General features: G+C 40.3%; 1 protein-coding gene across 5 annotated transcripts in view; it reads right to left on the bottom strand.

Annotated features, from left to right (window-relative positions):
• ANO3 (anoctamin 3) overlaps positions 1-21,428 on the bottom strand; it is a 256,540-nt gene that overhangs the window by 66,153 nt on the left and 168,959 nt on the right. For 3 of the 5 annotated variants that reach the window (XM_081164056.1, XM_081164058.1, XM_081164059.1), the window contains exons 5-7: positions 8,305-8,463; positions 7,662-7,762; positions 2,261-2,305 (exon numbers count right to left, since the gene is read on the bottom strand). In XM_081164056.1, coding sequence (XP_081020182.1) covers positions 2,261-2,305; positions 7,662-7,762; positions 8,305-8,463 — 305 coding nt within the window. Of the gene's footprint in view, positions 1-2,260; positions 2,306-7,661; positions 7,763-8,304; positions 8,464-17,214; positions 17,538-21,428 lie in introns of those variants that run through there. The other 2 variants (XM_081164060.1, XM_081164057.1) reach the window with 2 other exon arrangements.

The raw sequence follows: 21,428 nt of genomic DNA, 5'->3' as shown, positions 1-21,428 counted from the left end.
GCCCAATTGCCCATGCAGACTTATTTCACTATTTTATGGCCAAAGTAATAAGATGGTTGTGTGGAACTCCAGATCGGCTATAGTGAGCAGTAGGCTTCCATCATCCCCACCCAAAAGCTGGTGGACATCTTTTCACTTGGTAAACAGTTCATGAATGTTGCCACAACAGTTAAGTCACATGAACTGGCCGTAAGATGAAACAAGGATACCTGGATTCTCTGGTGAGAAAGTGGTGGAAGGTTGGTTTCAAATTTGGTTGACTTCTTTATGGTTAAACCAATTTGGATTATCACTTCACAACGGTGTGTACAGGTTCACCTCAGGGCCAAGCTAAGATAAATTTGACACCACAAGATGTGGTAAGGACTTAACTTCATGGTGGGTAGGACTATCATTGGCTACTTAGGTATGATTACTATATGATTCCTCCAAGATCAGAGACCTTGTGCCCCTAAATAGTAGTTTATGGGGATTATGAGCAGGAAAGTTCTATTGTGCTAATGTTCTGCTTGTGGATTTTCCATAGATATCTGGTTGGCCACAGTGACTGCAAAATACTGGACTAAGTAGGCCTTTGGTCTAATTCAGCAGGGCTTTTCTTATGTTCTAAAGTATGCTTCAGAAGTATTTATGCAAATTTATGCAAATATGCCAAATAGATTAATAGACTAAAACCCGTATGATTAACCAACCTTCTTTAATTGATCAGCCCTATTAATTTCACCCAGTGTTTACCTCTTACTTTTCCTTGACTGAGTGTAATATTGCCTCAATCCTTTTCTCCACAGAATATATTTTTTTTAAAATGAATGTGAAAGCTTAAAATTCAGAAAGGGTAGCTTGAATATTTCAAAGGGGGCCAGGCCCCATGTGGCTGTGGCTCTGGAACTGAGAAAGGTCAAGGAGAATTTCATCTGACTGTGATTATCCTTTGGGAGTTCTGCCTCACACTGAGAATCAAGAGCTTTAGAGAGCAATGTTAATAAAAAGAAGCCACCAGCATACTTAGGCATTGTGATTTCATTATCTGTAAATTTGCCACCACACAGCTCCATTGGAAACAAACTAAACCATAATCAAGGTAAGTAATAATTGTTAATACAACAGGAATATATCTCCACGTCTGGATGTTTGGGCTGGATGGGGGAAACCCTATTACAATTCACATACCATACAAAGCAAACTATATTTTTAAGTATCTATGCATGTATTTGTAATGTATTTGATGCAAAGCAGGCACGTGCATGACTGGGGAGAGGAGATAAGCAGTTGTAAATTTACACAATAAAATATTTCAGGGTGTTGCTATTGAAAATTCAGATCTGGAGGATGCTTTATCTAATGATGTCTTGGGCTAATTGAGAAACAGACATCCAGAAAGGCTGCAGAGTGCAAACCACCAGTAAGATGATTTCCAGAACGAAAGGAATGTTACTCACCTCAAAATTATGGAACCATTCATGAGAATTATGTAACCTGCAACCATACACAAGAATTTCACCCAATGTTTCCTGTGCCTTTGATCATTTTTGAATGCAATATCTTTTCTCATTAATCGATGGAAAATAGAGAGCACACACACAAAGAGAATTTTTCAGCACAGCACTAAACTCCATGCTTTGTGTACAGAAAAAGGATCTTAGGCAGCAAAACTAAGAAAGATGGTGGGTTGGATCCTGAGAGCCATGGGCAGAAGGAAGCTGGTTGAAGAAGTCTTTTGCATCCTCTCCTTCCGCTGTTGAGCTTTCTGGAGAGTTGAGGCTCCCTCTTGAATGGTGTGGGAAGGGGAGGAGGCTGCTGGGGGAGGGATGAACTGGCCAAAATTGGATGGAGACATATTGAATGAGTGCTGCTCTGTTCACACCCACTGTTTCCTCCCAATTTTGGGGGTCCCTGGGGAGGCTTTTCTGTGAGCATAGAGGGCTTCAGGTGTGTGTGTGTGTGTGTGTGTACAGGAAAGGAATCTGCAAGATTCTGCGCCATTCCCAGGATCTGACTCCATGATAGTGTCAAAATAGAGGGTTCCCAAAAGCTCTTTCAGAGTCTTGGATGCCACCATCTTTTTGTAAGAATAATCACACCCTGCATTTTCTTTCTTTCTTTTTTAAAGCAACACCACCATATACACAAACAGCCAAGGTCTACTGCTTCCATTAACTTGTTTAAGGTCCTCTGTAATAAATTTACAACTGCTAGGATGGATTGGTTTTAAGCAGGGTGACTATTTGGCAAAATGAAAAGCTACATATCACCCACCAACCTGCCCATGGTTTTGCTCCTCCAGTCAGTGTAATAACATTTTTTCCTGTAAGAATAGCAGAAATAATCTGAGAATAGTCGCATACAAAGGAGAAGGAAGCAGACTTAGGAAACAGACCATAGTGTTTTGTCACAAGCAGCTTTAAAGAATAAAGGTGCAACAAATCACAGTTCTAAAGGCAATCAAATATCTTTAAAACCATTAACTTGGAAAACCTTGGCTAAGATTATAGTGCATATCGATTGTATAGTTAGCTACTTTAAAGATGTGCGTTTAACACGCACTAAGACGTTACAGCTTCAGAAAGCCCAGAGACTATAGATCTTTCCCCATTCATTTGCACACTGATTTCTTAATGTTATTGTCATTATATCAGCTGATATTTTGCACACAACTGTGGACAGCAGATGGCTGTATGAAGGAACTGGAAATGATTGCTTTTCTATTTCAGTATTTTTTTGCTACCCTTAAATGACTACAGTAATGCCTGAGTTGTGTTTTTTTTTTTAAAAAAGTCATGCAATTATCTCCGCAATTTTCACTGAGGATATATATATATAGAGAGAGAGAGAGAGAGAGAGGGGGGGGGGAGAGAAAGCTATTCATGAGGCACACTGTAAACACAAACTTCATAGTTTCTTTGTAATATTGGAATTCTGCCTTATACTAATTAATAGCTTTCTATATATATATATATATATAACCCCCCCCCCCCGCTGATGCTACTACTTAGCTGGAAGGATGGACAAAGTCTAGCAGAATTCAAATCATAGATTTTATTTAGACCAAATCACACTTGAAAATAAGCACATACAAAAATGACAGATGGATTTCATCCAATATGCTTTTCATAGAATAAACTGATTGAAATTAATGACTAACTTCAGTCAATTAATTGAAGTTGGTCTACTCTGAGTACAACCAAGTTGGATAGCCTAATGTGTATTATGTTTTAACTGGGGGCTTTTAAAACTTTTAATTTTATGCGATTTTATACAGTTTCGCTGTGGTATTGATTCTTTATTATGTCGATCAGTTATTTTCTATTTGGATTTCATTGCTTGCTACCTTATGTGGTTTTTTTAAAAAATAATAATCTAAAGATAGAATATAAATGTAACCGACAGAGGGGCGGTGAATCATATAAGAGTATATGGAGCTCAGAACTGAAGAAAGGACAATTTATCCATTTTGCCATGTCAGGGCGCTCATCTAACTTAAACTCTGTGGTCAAAACAGCTGCCAGTGCTGAAGACTGATGCCTTAGTCTGTGAGACCCATCTCTGCACAGCAGAGCTGAAAAGGGGGGTTTTGTACATTGGGAAGGAAGAGACAGTACTACCTCTTCCTATCTTTCTTTTTGTCATCTTATGAGCCATTTATCATCCAAGAACAGCAACTCAATCGTGCAACACTCTTCCCCAGAAATAAGCAGCTTTAATGGCAAGTGAAGCAAGGCAGACCATCTCTTCTTGACAAATAACATCTGCTCAGTTTAATTTAATCTGTATCCCAGTTCCCATCCTTCCTACAGAGAGTTCTCCAGTTTAGCTTGCAAAAGGCACTTGCATCTGTGTCATTTGCTGGCTTGGTCCATTGGACCAGGCTATCAAATTAGAGATAAGGAGGTGGGCAAGGGCAACTAGCAATTCAGGTGGCCTGCAGCTGTCTGAACAATCTCAAACTGACTTGGAAACCTGTTGCTTCTCAGCTCTGGTCCTGAATGAACTCCTTCCCCATCCCTGTTGGCGTAATGGGCACGGAATCTGTCACACCAGTGGTGTAGAAAGGGGTGTGTGGTGGCTGTGGTCTGCTCCGGGTGTCATCACTGGGGGTGTGTGTGTGACAAAATGGCAAAAATATGAGTTTTTTAAAATAAAAAATGGGGGGCCTCTCACGAAACTTTTTAGTTCAGTCAACAAACAACGAAATGTGACTGGCACTGGGCGCCACACCACAGGGGCCGGCACTTACTGTGGGGCCTGCAGTGTGCCTGAGCCACACGTCTCTCCTGGGAGTGATGTGGTGACTTGGGCGGCTGCAGGCTCCACGCTGCCTGAAACAGCAGCGTGGGGCTTTCATCTTCCCACCACCTCTCCCTCAGCCACCCTACAGCTGAGGGGGAGGCGGTGGAGAGGCTTTGCGCAGTGCACCCTGACCTAGTTTGCCCTGCCCCCATGGGGGCTCACTCTGCTCCCAGGTGCAGGGCGCGTGTGCCACCCCGGGCACCCGAGCGGCTAGCTATGCCATTGTGTCACACACAGTATTTTCCTTCTCAGACCCTATACTGATGTGAAGAAGGAGCAGAAGGAGCCATTCAGCAGGCACCACCACAGTGTCACACTGTTATCTTCTCCCCCTGGCAATGTCCACACATCTGTCTGATGTGGGGAAGCCTTCGTGTGTAGCATTCTATATGTGTAAGCTGCTGTATGGTTTTGAATTCTGAGTGTACAGGGAATTCAGATCTCATAGAAGTCCATCTGCATAGGCCCTCATTCTTCAGCTGCTCAAGGCATGGATGTTAAGGAGTTGGGCCAGGAAATCAGGTGTGGGGCCAGCAGCATATCTTCAGCCCCTTCACATGAATAGGATAATGCTGGTCTGAATCATGGTTGCACAGATATAGTCACCAAAGGCTTTTGATGCACAAAGGTGGGAATAGCAGGAGGTTGGAAGAAAATAGGAGGGAAAAAGGAGGAAGGAAGAAGAAGCAGAAGCAGGCAACTGTAGCAAGAGCAAGGAGGAAGAATCAGAAGTAGCAGGAAGTCATTGTTCTAAACTGATTTAAATGCAGCATTTTTATATTGCTGTAATGTGCCCTGGAATCTTATGGTGGACAGGTTGGAAATCTATTAGCACAAACAAACAAACAAATCTCCCTACAGTTCAAAACATGAGCCAATAGTCTCTTTGACGCTAAGGCAACAAGTCATTGTATTGTAAATGTCTAGTTTTCCATATGAATCCTTTGTAAGAAGAAAAATAGCTACATGATGGGAAATTCTCAGATAACACCATAGCACGGTCTTCATTTTGACTGCTGTCCTTAGGGGTGTTCAGATCACCCCCTCCGTGCAGACATTTAAGATGCGAAAGGGACGGTAGACCATGCCTGATAGCCTTGTTCCTGACATCCTGCACCCTGAGGGCAGCACCTCCAATGACCGTGCATTCAGGCTGACATTTGAAAGTGGATTGGGATTCTTGACCATGTACAGGAGCCGACATGGATGCATCTTCCCAGGAGGTCAGAGTGGTGCACAGTTTCAAAACACCCTGGGAGAAAGACTAATCCAAGGTCACACAGTGAGTTGTACAGGCTCTTAAGCTCGGACAGCTTTTAAAGCATAAAAGCTGCTGGATTAGTCACCAAAGTGCTACTTTTTGTGCTCTTACATATGCATGAAACAGCTCACATTGTACAAAAAGTTCCTCATAGATCAAAGCAGAAAAGACTTCTAAGAGCAAGTCCTGCATTCAAGCACTTTCATTGTGAGTTTCCTTGTTTTACTTTTGTTCCCATTCTCCCATTGCTGAAGTAAATATGATAAAAATACCAAATTGTTTACAGGATTGCTGACGACCATTGTAGTCACTTGCTGAAAATGATTTGCTGTCTTTTTTGAACTGATGGCTAATTTTCTGACAATTGGTCTAATCCATAACCCATTCAGTTCTGGAAGAATCACACTGAGTTTAATATTACTGCTCTGGAGTAAATGGGCTCTGGACTGCAGCCAATCTGCTTGAGTCAGCAGCTATAACTATCCTGCTTTGCTCCCTAGGGATTAAACTGGATTAAATGGGAGCAGGGGGAGCAGTTTGGGTTATTTAACTTTCAGAAGCTTGTAGCTAAAGAGAGTTTTGCATGTGATGATCCTAGAGGGCCGAATGAAAATGTGTCATCTTCCTTATTCGTCTGGCAGTGCAAAGTCATCAGATCCAAGGCGGAAACTTGAATTCAAGTTGTGCAGGCTTTATGTGAATCTATAATTATTGCAAGTGACAGAGGAATGTGGAAAACAGTTTGGCTTCTATTTCCTCTGCTGATTGTCACATCTGGATAATAGGAACAGCATTTCTAGTAGCCCTCACACAGCCTATGCCTTCAATAGGTGTAATGGGGGTTTCCATCGTGGAGGAGGGAGTCCTCTGCCAATCCTAGCTCCCTCCTAGAATGCAGACAATGGATTCCATAGCGTTTGATTTGTTGCTATAATAGGTAGTGCCTATTTTCTGTGGACATGGAAGGATAGAGATAGAAGCAGAAAGTGGTGACTCGCTTTTGGTGCTGACCAGCTTGTTGAAGCTCTAACATGTTGCAGATTCACAACCCCACTGGGGTCCTTAACTTTGAAGAAGAGGCATATGTGTAAACAGCTGTTCACTGGAGTAACTTTAAGAACTGGTGCCTGAACTTGGTTTTACCCTTCCTCTTTGTTTCCTTTTGTGTTGTGTTTTTTGGAGGTTCTAAGCCCGAGTGCAGGAAAGCCTTTTTAACAGAACAGCAGAGTAGATAAATAAGTACTTAGGGCCCTTTCTCATTGTCGCCAAATTCACAGCCTCTGAAGACGGGGCATAGTTAACAATCTTATCAGTTTTGAGATGTGTGCGGCCAGTGTTGCATGATTTCCTTACACACACACACACAAACACGCAGTGTAGGCATGGGGAAGAATGTCTGTACACCTTGTTTAGTATTAATTCCTACTGAAATTCATGGGAATTAAATTAGCCATGACAAACAACTAAACTAGCGCTATCTTGCAACGCAATCAATACTTCACCCAGTTTCTAAAAAATGGTGAACTGAGATCTTTCCATGTGTCTGAAAACTTGGAGTATTCAAAGACTGGTCACCTATCCCAGCCACACACAAAGTTTCATTAGGTCAGTTATCAGAACAAATAATGATCTGAATCCACCTCTAGAGATCTAACAGTAGAAAGACTCTATTCCTAAAACTATTGGTGCCCTTGCAAATATTAATTAATATTTCATTTATGTTCCATCTTTCCTCCAAGGAGCTCAAGATGGTTTCTCCCTCCCCCTATTTTATCCTCAGAACAATCTTATGAGATAGGCTAACAGACAGTGAGAGGCCCAGTGTCACTCAGTGAGCTTCACAGCAGTGTGGATTAGAACCCTGGTCTACCAGATTTTAGTCCAACAATCTAACCATTGCCACACCTTCTCTGAGTTAATAAAATAACTGTGATCACTGTAACTTTGCATGCAGTTGTATCACATATTTCTAGAAAACAACCATATATTCAAGAAAACTTATGGAAGCACGACCGTAATTTAAAAAAAAATATAGGAAAGCATATTTCATTAATACATGCCTTAAAAAAAATTGGTTAAGTAATTTTTTAAAAAATGAAATATTTCATATTACCGGAAAGGCATCCTGATGTTCATTCTTTCAGCGTATTTGCACAATGTATCCCAAGGACAATGAATTTTAACAAACATAATATCATGGTTTGTAACAGCTGGCTGAAAAAGTAACCAAATAGAATTGATTAATGTTCCAAATCCAGGTGGGCACTGACTTTTGTGTCAAACTTGGCCTTTAAGCTTGATCCCTGTGGTTATGGAAATTTCAGCTTGTCATGCACTGCAGCTGGGACTAAACACAGCTGTCTGAAAGGAAGAGGTCAGCTGTCTTATCTAAGCCATCTTCAAGGATGAGGCCATTAGTGTCTTGAGAACAAGGCTCACCTGTGGAAGGAGTACGGCCAGCCCTCTCTTAATGTAGGCAGATGTAACATATGAGCCGGACCCCTTGCAGAAAGTCCTTTTGCAGTGCTTATGTCCTCCTGCCCCCCACTGAATGTCTCTGCATGCTTCTATGGGTTCTTAGCAATCCACTGTTCCACAGAAGTGGTTTTGACGTCATGTGGAAGCTCAAATATAATGTGGATCTTATAACTGAAAACAGAATAAACTGCCATGCGAACACAGCCTCAGATGGCACTAAAGATGTGGTTCTTCTATTCAGAAAAAGTCTCTGCAGAAAGGTGGAAAATGTAACATACCTCTCTTTCTAACATCAGTCCTTCTGCCCGAAGGTTCTTTTCAAAAGTGCTCCGTTTCTCTATTTGTAGACTGGACTTTTTATAGACCAAAATGTAATCAATACGTTTTTTGCCATCCTTGAAGAAGAGACCTGATGTTGCTAGGGCGCTCATGTCATTCTGAAAGAAAAATAAAGACAAAAAGTGGGGGTGGGTGGGGTGGGGATATTTAAACATAGTATCATAGTCCAGAAGATTTTTCTTAAGGAATGCTATGGGCATGGATGAGTGACATGAGAAATTCACTTTGCCCAGATGGTAAAATTAAGCCCTGATGGACAAACCTAGAAGACTTTTTTAAAAGAATCCTGCAGACAAAAACACACACAAATTTACGGAATTTTGAGCGGGCACTGAAAACTCACAGAAAAAGGGGGTACTTTTATGGCATGATATAATTGTAGAGTTCAACGGGCATTTGGGAGTTATTTGGTCCCAATCACCACTCAATGCAGGATTTGCGATGCAGGGTGCAACCACGGTGTCACTGATGGATTTTGACAATGGTGTAAACAAAGTAAAACCAAAAAGACTGCTCTGGCAGTGAGAGCTGGGAGAGAACTCACAGAAGAGAGATGGGCTTTTTAGGGAATTGTCCAAGATTTTTTTTTTTATTACTATTACAAGTATGATTTTTTTTTTCTAAAAAGGTTTGCTGCAGCTCATTATGAAATGAAGAAAAGAATCCTAAATATGTTTACTCTGAAATAAATCTAACTGAGTTCCATGGTACTTACTCCTTTGTAAGTGTGCATAAGCTTGTAGCCCCATTTGTCTTTTGCATAGTGATACATATCCATTTCTGTTTTAACTAACAAGGGTCAGTTTAGGTAGTAGCAGAAGGCAGTCACTCCTCATTACTATTACAGAATAGAGCTGCCAAATATATTTAATAGCCCATGATGTCTCTTAATATATGCAAGTTCCTAGCAATAGGTCTATATTTTATGCCTAAGTGCATATCATGTAACAGCCTGGTCTCTACGCCATGCTCTCTAAAAGCTTATGAAACCAAAAGTCACAGTGCAGTCCAAGAATTGTCAAATATAAAGACTAGAAGCACTAATATTAGTACTAGCTGCTGATCAGGCTATGGACACTGCAGTCCTAAGCATGTAAATTCCATTGGAAATTAACTCAGTGGGCCTTAACTCTTTGGCAAGAGCAACCACCTCGATTTTACATTTCCTGCCTACCCATTTTTAACTGTACATTACATCTCTTGCCCTAAACAATGAAACAACTCTTTGGTTTCTAAAAAAACTATGTATCTAGAGGTGCTTGAAAAACACAGTTTGAAGAAGCTGAATGTTAGAAGATTTAGGACAGATGAAAGAAAGTACTTTATGCAGTGCAGAGCCAAATATTGGAGCTCATTCCCCATGGAGGCAGTGATGGCCACCAACTTGGATGGTTGGTGGATTGGACAAATTCATGGAGGAGAGGGCTTACGATTGCTACCAGACATGATGGCTGAGTTCTACCTCCACAGTTGGAGAAGAAGAAGAAGAAGAAGAAGAAGAAGAAGAAGAGTTTGGATTTGATATCCCGCCTTTCACTCCCCTTCAGGAGTCTCAAAGCGGCTAACATTCTCCTTTCCCTTCCTCCCCCACAACAAACACTCTGTGAGGTGAGTGGGGCTGAGAGACTTCAGAGAAGTGTGACTGGCCCAAGGTCACCCAGCAGCTGCATGTGGAGGAGCGGAGACGCGAACCCGGTTCCCCAGGTTACAAGACTACCGCTCTTCACCACTACACCACACTGGTTATTATTCATAGTTATTATTCAACATAGTTATTATTCAGATAAAAAAATCAAGAAACATGCATATTGAATTGAGTGGGAATAAGTTTACATATACACATTTTATAGAAAAACTGCATCCAGAAGTACGTCTTTCAATTTCATGCATAATTCTTTCCATTGCAGATTAATGCGAAAATATGCCCATGCAGAATTAGTTGTGTTTGTTACACTCAGTTTTAGTGTTTATACTATTTTGGTACGTCGCTTTAGGCCATTCCTCCTCCTCCTCCTCCTCCTCCTCCTCCTCCTCCTTCTTCTAATAACAATAATATTCACATGTTTCCAAGCTCTTCAGAAATATTCACTGCCCTTTGTATGAGATATTAACAACAGCAAGTCACTGCAACTCTGTAGGGAAAATCACATACAGTGTTTGGAATATATCAAGGACGGGCAAGGACACTGATTCAGCACCCATTGTATACAGCTGCTGCTGATATAACTCCTATAAAGCTTTACTGCAAATTCAGTTGGCCTTTGCACAGTAAAACATCAGGGAACTATAAGCACCACTAATAAATAAATCCTCTTTCTTAAAACAGTGTCTGGCCTACAAATAAAGGAGAAGGGGGTTAGTGGCTCTCTCTCTCTTGCTTCAAACTTCATTTATATATTTCATATTAACTGCAATGTTGATGATACTGAGGTATATTCTACCTTAGCAGTCTGAAGTGAACAGCAGATTAGGAATTCATTGCACTTTTAAAACAGATTGCTATCTTGTTTCTTGATACCAGTAAGCTTTTTAAATATATACCTATCAGTATAACATGCATCAATAGCTAAGGATTGTATCCGTCCTCCATAAACAAAGAGTGCAGTAGAGCTGTTTAACAGCACACCCTCTATTGTTTCTCCGATGAAAATGGGGAAGTCCTATTCAACAACAATTTTCCTGTTTATATACCCTGCTCATCTGACTGGGTTGGCCCAGCCACTTTGGGTGGCTTCCAACATATATAAAAACATAATCAAACATTAAACATTAAAAAAAAACCCACCTCCCTATATAGGGCTGCCTTCAGATGGCTTGAGGGTTGGATAACGCCACACCCTCCAACATTTCTCCAATGAAAACAGGGAGGTCTTACCATACCTTCCAACATTTCACTGTTGAAAATAGGGACATCCTAAGGAAAGACGGGACATTCTAGGATCAAATCAGAAAATAGGATGGCTTCTGTAAATCTGAGACTGTCCCTGGAAAATTAGGACACTTTAAGGGACTGTAACAGTGAGTGTGGATGAAATATGGTAAAATTGTTTGTTTCACAAGTGCTTCACCCAGAGCTATGTGTTTGGATTACAGCAAGGCCAAAACTAAGCAAACAAGTGGGACTGCTACTAAAATGTTTACTGCTTATGGTGACAGCCAGTTATGCCATCTTGTACAATACTTCATTCATTATAGTTCATTATAGAAAGGTGATGTTATTGGGAACGGTACTATATCACCTGTATCAAGATCTACACTCAGGGAATGATTTTGCTGTTAGCATATAGGATGCATCCTTAAATATGCATCCGTTGTAACTCTAAGGCTAGTCAGTGGTTCCTGCCCCCTGCTTTTCCTCATCTCCATCTTATGGTCCCACTTTTCAGTTGTACTCCAATTGAACTATATCATATGGAACAATAAAATTTATTGAGCAACGTGGTGCATCAGTCCCCCCCCCCCAAGGCTCCCATTAATAGCTAGCAATAAAAATAGTCATAATCTAAATGGAAAAGTATTCAAATGAGTTCAGTGAGAGGGATTTAAAAACAAGCTTAACTTTATGACTGCCATTTTAAACACACTAATTAGGATGTGAACCAGAAGCATCACATCCAGTGGGGCAGACCCACTGTGTTAGCTTCCCAACAGCAAGGTTGCTACCACTTACTGGGAAGCAGAGGAGCAAGGCAATGCGGAGGTTGGCAAAGTGTGGCCACACCAGTGAGTGTGGCAGATTGGCCTGTAAAGTTTAAGCCTCATTTATTTGCCCAGAGATATGAATCAATATGTGATTCTTAAAGTAGCCTCATTTTTAGTGGTCTCATTCTTAAACGCTAACTATTGAATTGATGGGCAGTAGAGGTTTACTAAATTAAGTCATGCAATGGTTTTGTAAGTCACATTTATGTACAGTGGTACCTCGGGTTACATACGCTTCAGGTTACAGACTCCGCTAACCCAGAAATAGTACCTCAGGTTAAGAACTTTGCTTCAGGATGAGAACAGAAATTGTGCGGTAGCTGCGGGAGGCCCCATTAGCTAAAGTGGTACCTCAGGTTAAGAACAGTTTCAGGTTAAGAATGGACCTCCGGAACAAATTAAGTACTTAACCCGAGGTACCACTGTACTGCATAGTATCTTTGTAGATCTCTTTAGTCCCTCCGATGCATTGTAAGGCATTTCTTTGCAGTACAGTAAATTTTAATTTGATTGGGTTAGAGGTTATTTGGAACAGAAGGCCATGACAGCCTCAAATAGCACAGCTGTCAACTCTTTCTCACAGCGAACCACCTCTGTTATGCGAACCTCTTCTTCTTCTGTCTTTTTCTTTTTGTAAATTTCCTTCTTTTCATTCTTAAAGATGCCCTTCTCCAGCATTAAACCACACATCTCTCCCCCACCCTTTTAAGTGTATCACAATATACACTATTCCTGCAGCCCAGTTATTCCTGGGTATTAGTTGAGGGTGAGATATTGTATGGCTGAGGCTGAATCAAGGTTGCACAAGTGTTACATTAAGGGGAAAGCAATGTATTTAGTCATTGGGAAAGGCCTTTATTTGGCTTCCAAAATGTCAACACTGCATCACACTTGCTAACAAAAGAAATTGAATATAGTAAAATGTACACACCACCTGAACTAGCATGACATTTGCAGAATTCCTATTCTTTTTGTAAGAGGTAAGAGCAATGTCATTGCTGTTATAAAAATCAATCCTTTTTTGTTCCACACTCCTGATTGAACATTAATCCTAATAGAAATGTTACATCCATTGCATAATAAAAGAATGAAAGAAAAAACGACCAATATATCGAAGGTCCACTTCGTATATAAGATTCCTACAGCTTTGATATGCCTTTGGCTCTTTATTGATCAAGTGGACTTTCTTGGATATGCTTCATGTCAGATAGAGGGGTAAAATAGCAAGGGCAGGGTGGTTGCAGCATTAGAAGACCTATGTTGCTGAGGTTCTCTTTATTATAACTTATTGATCGAAATACCAGCATTCCTGTTATATGTGATAATGAACTCAATAACAGAATCTGCAACTGGTGTTCTCAGATAGCCATTTAGGCTGTACTACCATGGAATCAAATGCAACATTAAATCCATTTTCCTGCTATATTTTAGCTATGCTAAGACATCACTGGTTGGACAGCAGCCAGGTGAGTAATTTGTAAGTTTCATGCAAGGCACTAATTTGAAACAAAGGACGGACAGATATTGCCACCTGGGCGATTAATCAAAGTCTGTACAAACTGACTTCAGACTTCATACTGCTGTCTGCACTGTCCCAGACTGAAGGCAATATTCTAAATCATGCTTAATTTCTAAATCCATAGGTACAGGACCTTCTGACCTAACTAATCCCGAGTTGCTGAAAACAGATGTGTGGCATACTGCTTGTCATGGCTCAGCAATGAGATGAATAAATATGTTAATCTTTGGTAGACCATCAATTTGGGAGGAAAATCATATAGAGCATGTTGTCAAAAGAGTTGTTTAGGAATATGTTTGCCTGTCATGCTTCAGGATCTGATCCCGTGTTTTGTGAGTGTTTTCTGCAGAACATTGGATGATTGGTGAATTGATTTGGTACTAAGGAAACCTCTGCAGCCTCTAACTCAGTGGTTCTCAAACTTTTTTATCTGGGCCACGCTTTCAAAATAAAAAATTGCTTGTGCTGCATCAAATTTATTATTTATAAATACATTGAAAAACAACTAGGATAGTCCTCAGTATCACTTTATACTCCTGCTTTCATTTTAAAAAGATATCTATCCCTATTCTGCAAATAAATTTGTTTATACTATACTATAACGTTTAAATGTTTCTTGAATCTTCCCACCAAACCTGCTATTTTCTCCTGCCACACCAGAGAAAGAGACAGATATATATAGATACATTCTGCCCATATTCTCTTCATTCTTATTACTTTACTTGTTTCAGGGGCTGAGCATTTCTGCTTTATGATGCTGATTGCAGTTTTTTATTCAGTCCACGGGTCATTTAGAACTAGGAGACTGGCAAGTAGTGAATTTTCTAATCTATTCTTTGCACACCATCCTAATGATAGCAAACTACACCATTTTACTAATGATAAAATGGACTGTGAATCTTGGAAACATTTGAGCACGGGCTGAACAAAGATCATCCTCAAAACCATGTACTATTTATCTTTGAAATTGGTCTCGGAAAATGGTCCATATTCTGATTATGACAAGACTACGAGGCAATATTCCACACATTTATCTCAATATTTGGTATGCTTACAAGGCAAATACCTAACATACTGCAAATCTAAAAGTGTTGCTATGTAATTGGCAAGGGTATGCATCAACTTTGGGTAAGCTGGAGTGATTTGGGAAAGGTCCTCGTATTCCTAAATCAGATTGAACCATTAATAAGGTGTATTGAGTCAGATCAGGTGCTCTTTAACCTTCTGAAAAGCTCAGTGGTCTTCCCTGTTCAAAAAGTGCACAAAAAATGCACAAAAAGTGTATCCCCCCCCCCCCGAAACAAAATGAAGCTGACTTGGAAAATTCCCAGAGCTTAATAGATGAGGGAGGTTTTTTTTGTCTTGATGGACAGGTCTAGCTTTTATTCACAGTGAATTATTTTCCCACGGTAAACAATCCCCAGATACGGTGTGGTGAGGGACTGAAAACTGTTTTCCATTTAATCTATGCCTTCTCCTGTTTACTCTATTGTATCCCTCCAGATCCACAGAGGGAGCAGAAGCCCACCCTCTGTCAATGATCCTTTGGGTAACAATTTATGTGTGACATTTTCACCTCTTTATCCCTATGCGTGTCAATGGAGAGTGCTTTCTCTCCCAGAGAGAAGACTCTGAATCTCCAAAATCTGTGGGAGGTGATGGAAGCCCACTACTGACCAAGAATCCTAAAGAGGTCCTTGGTGGAAAGTGACATGTCCCGCACCCAAGTGTTTCTGGGGAAACCATGCTCTTCCCCCCAGAATCTAATTCGGTCATGAATAACTAGACTGGCTCTGAAACAGATTGGGCTGCTTTCAAAAGCTGCAGGTACATGTCAGCGCTTGGGGCTGGCGCACCTGCCTGGTAATTGGCAAAGGTATGGGTCTACCAAATGTTCCAAATTTATCCTTTTGAGAAAGAGAGAAAAGAGATCAAGCCTCCTGCTGCAATTGTCACAGCTGTTGTACAACTATTGAGGGCAATGGAGCCAACTCCAGGCTAGTAATTTAAATTCTAATATCCAGACTATTGGCAACACGGTGCCTGACATATGTTGATGGACTACAACTCCCATCATCCCTGATCATTGACCATGCTGGCTGGTATTGAATGGGAGTTTTAGCCTATCATCATCTGCACAGCACAACAGTGGCTGTCTCTGTATCAGTAACTTTAAAGTTCATCAAGTAATTGTAAAACTCATCTTCTGCAGAACATTTGTAAGCACTGGATTCAAGGGGTGACATATGTTTTCCTTGAAGTCCTATAATAAAATACCATGCAGCTATCCAGCTGATGATAACTTTATCTCTGCCTTTCTTTCCCTTTCACCTCTTTTGTGGCACCAAACCACAATGCTCTCTGCTGTTATCTTAAATTGCTGCCAAAAGAACAGGCATTTTCAGCTGTAAATCTCAAATTCCCAGTTAATTCACTATTGACTTTGCTTCAGTAAGGCTTGTTACCTTGGAAATAGGATAATGCCTCATGCTAGTTGTATTAGTGTGAAGCTATGCTGAAAAATTCTGACAATAAGCAAAAAGCACAGAGGTCTTGAGTACCACACGTAGCAAGCGGAGCATAGCTATATGGTGGTACTATACTTTGTCAAGTGCTGGATGCTGTTTTAGCATATGACACTGACAAAACAAATAGAAGTGACAAGATGGAACCATCTGTCTGCTTGTTAAGACTCACCATTATATATAAATCAATGCACATTTTCCGGGCTAGATTTTCAGCATATGATAAACTGTAGATAAAGTCCAAAATATTCTTGAACTGTGGTTTGAATAGAGCACTTCCCCCCTTTGTTTCTAGGTTAACACCTGTTACCAAGTTCACTAGAACTGAGTGTAAGATTCTAATCTCCCACAGAGAAACATTTCTTTTATAATAAATATCCAGACAGCTTCATAAAACGCAGAGCAGGAAACATGATTGAAAATCTGACTCATTTGATCAAATGAACAAACAACAACAATTCTGTTATTTGTACCCCTCCCATTTGGGTTGCCCCAGCCACTCTGAGTGACTCCCAGCATATGTAAAAACTTCACCATCTTTACTTCAGTTACCACATTACTCCTTGTTTCAGACACTACCCTCTCCGTAACACAGTTGAGCTTTGCCTGGTCATTTGTAATGTTAACCGCTTCTCTTGTACTAGAAAACTATTTGACCCTGAGGATGCCTAAAAATGAATTGCAAACAAAAAATGATGGCTCACTGCATGATGAACAAACTTTGCATAATCTTGGGTAGGCAATGAGAAAAACAAGAAGCCGGCAAACCATTCAACACAACTCTGTGCTAGCAAACCAGTAACTTTGTTTCTCAAATTACATAGGGTGCAGTCCTTCAGTTTCTCTGAAGTCAATGAGGACACCCACAGAGATTTTAAAGGAGCGAGATTGTAGTTACATTGACCTTTAAATTGCCAGTGTTAATGCAGTTACTTAGACAATATTTCAGAGTTGTTTTTGATCAGACGTTTAAACAGAGAAGCAAATCATATTCAACAGAGAAGTTACTCAGCTGCCGAACAAGCAGCAGCTCAGATACTACATTTCCCTTTAACTAGGAATTATCTTGCCCTAAAACAGAAACACTAAATTATGTATGTTACCTTTTTGTCCATGCTTGAAAGTGAGAGAGCAGCATGTGAAGGTAGAAGGTCTTCGTCAAGGTAGCCTTTTCCATGGAGCTGCTTCTCTGTAGCCTTCATAAAGCCAAAGATTTCAGAATGCTGGAGAGATCCTCTCACTGCTACAACTTTATAGAACTGTTGCTGTCTCAACCTTCTTGGTAATGTGAAATTGCTCCAGCGGGATTCATAAAAAGAACCCCTTGGAGGTTTCTCAAATTTGAGCACATAGTTCTATTATACAATGAGTGTCCAAAGACAACCCATTATTATCTTAAGTCATCATGCCCCCAGGCTTTCCTCTGGTACGCTTGATTCACCACCTGGATATTCACTCACACATTACTTAATATTGGAAACAGAAAGGAGCTTGATTCAATAGTCCACACTGAGGCAACGTTCCCAGTGGTTTGTGTAGGAGTTTTGCTTTGTCAAAAGGAAAAAGGAAAAAAAGAACCCTGCGTGACCGAACTCTAAATGCAATATTCACTCATCATCAGCACCAATATTTAAAGAACCACAAGACTCAAAGCCTTTCTGCATAGATTTTGATATCCTACCCTGAAACAGTGAACATTTCATTTTCCACAATGCCGTTTAAAGCCTTGTATCAGCTTCATAGTTACACGGCGATTTATAACTTGTCCACGGTACCTTAAACCCATTAGCATAGTCATTTGCTTCAACAAGATCTGTTTTATTTTAATAGGGTTCTTACTAACCATTCTGAAAGTAATTTGCTACTAATGTACTTTAATATGCTTTTGAATCAATTATTAAAGCAGTTTGATCTACTGATCATTTAAGCAATAGCTATAAAATATCCACACACAAAGAGAGAGAGAGAAAATAATATTGTCAAGCACTTTTAACTGGTGAGCGTGTTCTCCTTAGGCTACTCTGTGCTCACTCTGCTTTGAAGGAAAGTTGAAAAGTGGAGAACTATGGGGAAAGCAACCTTTCGGAACGTGGGTAGTCTCATTTCTAGGACCACACTAGCTGAGATGCAAACCAAGTGTTCTCCCCATCCACAGAATAAAACCAACATCCTAAATGAAAGAACCCAGCTAAAGATAATTGTTAGTAGAAGCTGGTGGCAGCTTTGTGGGCTTGGAATAGCATGACAGGGTACAGTAGTGCACAGGTTATAACACCCAATAAACAGATGTAGCAGGAGAGTTTTGCAAGTTTCAAGCTCTTTATTTTGGTGATTATGAACTTATTTTCACTTCTTGCCACTTTCATAGGATGGAAGCAGTAGGGATGATAGAATGGTTCAAGCACATGTGTGGAAAAGTTGGGTCAGCATTCTGCCTTCAGAGTATACCAATGATTTCTTTCTGGGTTGGAGGAGGAGACAACTTTCATACACAGCTTGAAATGATTGATGCCTTGCTAATTGTGATTAGGAGGGGTGGCAGATTTGAATACAGTGCACCTGCAACTAATGCTAACGTTACATACGTGGATGGAGAAATGTAAATAGATAAATGGAAAGAGGGAGAAACCAGACATTCCCTCTTTGAGACTGGACACCTCTATCCACAGTGAGTGACCCAACATCAACCCAGGCTCTGGCCACAGTTGTAGTACTAAACTAGATGGCCACTGGTTAGTTATAGCAAGGGAATTATTTTGTTTCTGTGCTTTTTTTACATGAGAAGTCTATCATGTTAAAGCTAAACCTCAAAAACCAGATTTGGCCTTCTGAAGAAAGATGGACTATCACTAGGATGGCTAAATTCAGATACTCTGAAAATCGGGCCACTTAAAGCAGGAATCTCCAGCCCATCATGCCTCTCAATTTAGTCCCTGTTATGATAGTAGGCTAAATCCCCTTCCCTCTTGCCATTTCACCTCTGTCCTCCTCTTGCTATCTCACCTTTGTCAGATAGCTTTCTTTGGCAGTCCAGCCTCTTTCCATAGGAGGAACTGAAGATGCTACTTCAGCCAGTATGGAAGTGGGTCTGGTTGGCAAAACAAGAACAGAGTCCATAACCAGCCCACTCATTTATTTTAGTAAATTATTTTAATTGCTGAGGTTCAAATCTGGTGATGAGGGTCCCTGGTGATTTACCAGTGAAAAACAGACCATTAAAAAACCTGCACATTTTTAAAATTGCCTGGTTGTTTAAATAAAAATTCCCGATTAAATAACAAGTGATAAATACATGAAGAGCTGATGTCCCATATTCAGCTAGATCATCAACCAATGATAATGTCATTAACATAAATTTGCAAGTGAAAACCGTACAAGCCCACTGATAATTGCATTTCAAGGCTATGACAAAGGAACATATTCTAGCTATTCTGCTCAGAGAAACATTAGTCTTAGTAATTCAGCTCTAAAAGCAAACTGATTAACAACAGGGTTCAGGACGTGATCTGTTCCTACACTGGTTTGACTTTCCAAAAGCAAAACGTAGGAGTCTTTGAAGCTCAAATGAAACAATTTTGCTTCTGTTCCATTGATAGGATAACATGATATCAGTTTTTTTGGCCAGCTAGCTGCTCTATTAAGTCTAGCATTATATCCATAAGTAGAAGTAAAAATACTGGTAGTAAACCACTTTGTTCATAGACATAAACACAAGTGGACAGGTATGGACACAATACTCACATTCTCTCTTTATCTTGTCAAAGACAACTCTCTTTTTTTATTTGAGCCTAGAAAGCACACCCCTTTCATTTGTAATAGCTCCAGCACCCAAGTCTGTGACTGCCTGAACACAAGAAACCCCATCCTGCTTCTCAATACTCCAGAACTGCACACCTTCTCTCCACCCCCCTCCTTTGAGCTCTTCCACTCCCTTCCCTAAATTCATGAGGTGCTTGCTTGTATTTTCCTAGATCCTGGGATCATCATTCGTTCTTCTGCATTCAGCCTAAGCTTGAATCTACCCTATGCTCTTCTTAAGGCAACTATTAAGTATTTATACTTCCACATTTCTAATATGTTCCTTTGTTTTTCTGTGAACTTTGCCTTTAAAGAGATTTTTTGTAGAAGAATCAACAAGCAAAAAGGAGTGCTCTATTGTGGAGCCCATGCACTGCTATTCTTGGCTACTACCAACAAACAGTGGTTTGGGGGTAGATGTGGATGGGACAGATGAAGAGACCTTTCTGTCAGTTTGCATTTCTTGGTACAGAAAGTATTGATCTGATGTGTAGAATTCTAATTAATTCAAGAGGGTTCTGGAAGATTTTCTCTGTGAAAGAAACTGGTGCAAGCTGGAAATTTCTATCTGACACCTAAGTTTCTATTCTAGAAACAAGCAAAAGGTTCTTGGTGTTTGGGTTATTCCTTCAGAGAAGCTGAGTACAGCCTGCTTAAACTGGCTCTGTTATCTCTTTCTGTCAAGGTCAAGCTGACTGTAATAATAAGGCCAGAAGGAGCCTGGGCTTCACATTCTATCTCTTTTTCCTTCTGTTGTGGTGGTCTGTATAAAGTATGCTTAGTGTTAAGGTTGTAGTCTTATTATAAATTATTGTAAGGTAAAGTTAAGTCTGCTGCAACTGGATTTCTTAAGGACAGTGCCAATCCTGAATGGATTGGATCTGTGACCATTATGCTCATTTGCCTTCAGTAGCAGGAAAGCTCTGCTGGATGAAATATTAATTGCCTCTGTTCTGGTGTTTTTTTTTTTTGTTGTTGTTTTTTGGGGGGGGGGGAGAAATCCTGCAACGTGTTTAATTTTTTTCCTGCTAACCATACGTTGAAATCTGTTCTGGATCAATATGAGTAGAATTCATGACACTTTCCTGCCAATAAGGAAAGCATGCATAGTTTACACAACTGCTATGCAAGGCCAGAACAGAAACCCATAGAATTCTGTGCAAGCTGATGAAAGCAGCTTCTTTTGTCCCAGCTAGGTCACTGGAATACTCACAGTGTATTGATAAAAGCACCACTATACATGGGCAATTTTTATGAATAAGTAGGAACCAGGGAGGAGTGTTTCTCTCTTGTCCCATCTCTACACTTCCCCTTCAAAGTCTAACCTGCAAGTATTCATTCAGGTGAAATTTCTGCACAACTCTTACATTCCTGAAGTGTTGTAACATACACACAAAACATGTTTTTCCCCCTAAACTATGACAAACCATCCAGCAATAATTTATGATTGATAGGTCTTGGGAAAGCAATTTTCCAATTAGTTCAAGTGAATAATTTAACAACTGTGGCAGATAAATGA

This window comes from Podarcis bocagei (genome assembly GCF_964188305.1).
Source record: "Podarcis bocagei genome assembly, chromosome: 1".
In the NCBI taxonomy this organism is placed as follows: Eukaryota; Metazoa; Chordata; class Lepidosauria; order Squamata; family Lacertidae; genus Podarcis; species Podarcis bocagei.
Note: the sequence above shows the minus strand (reverse complement) of the source record. Positions and strands in the feature narration are given on the sequence as shown.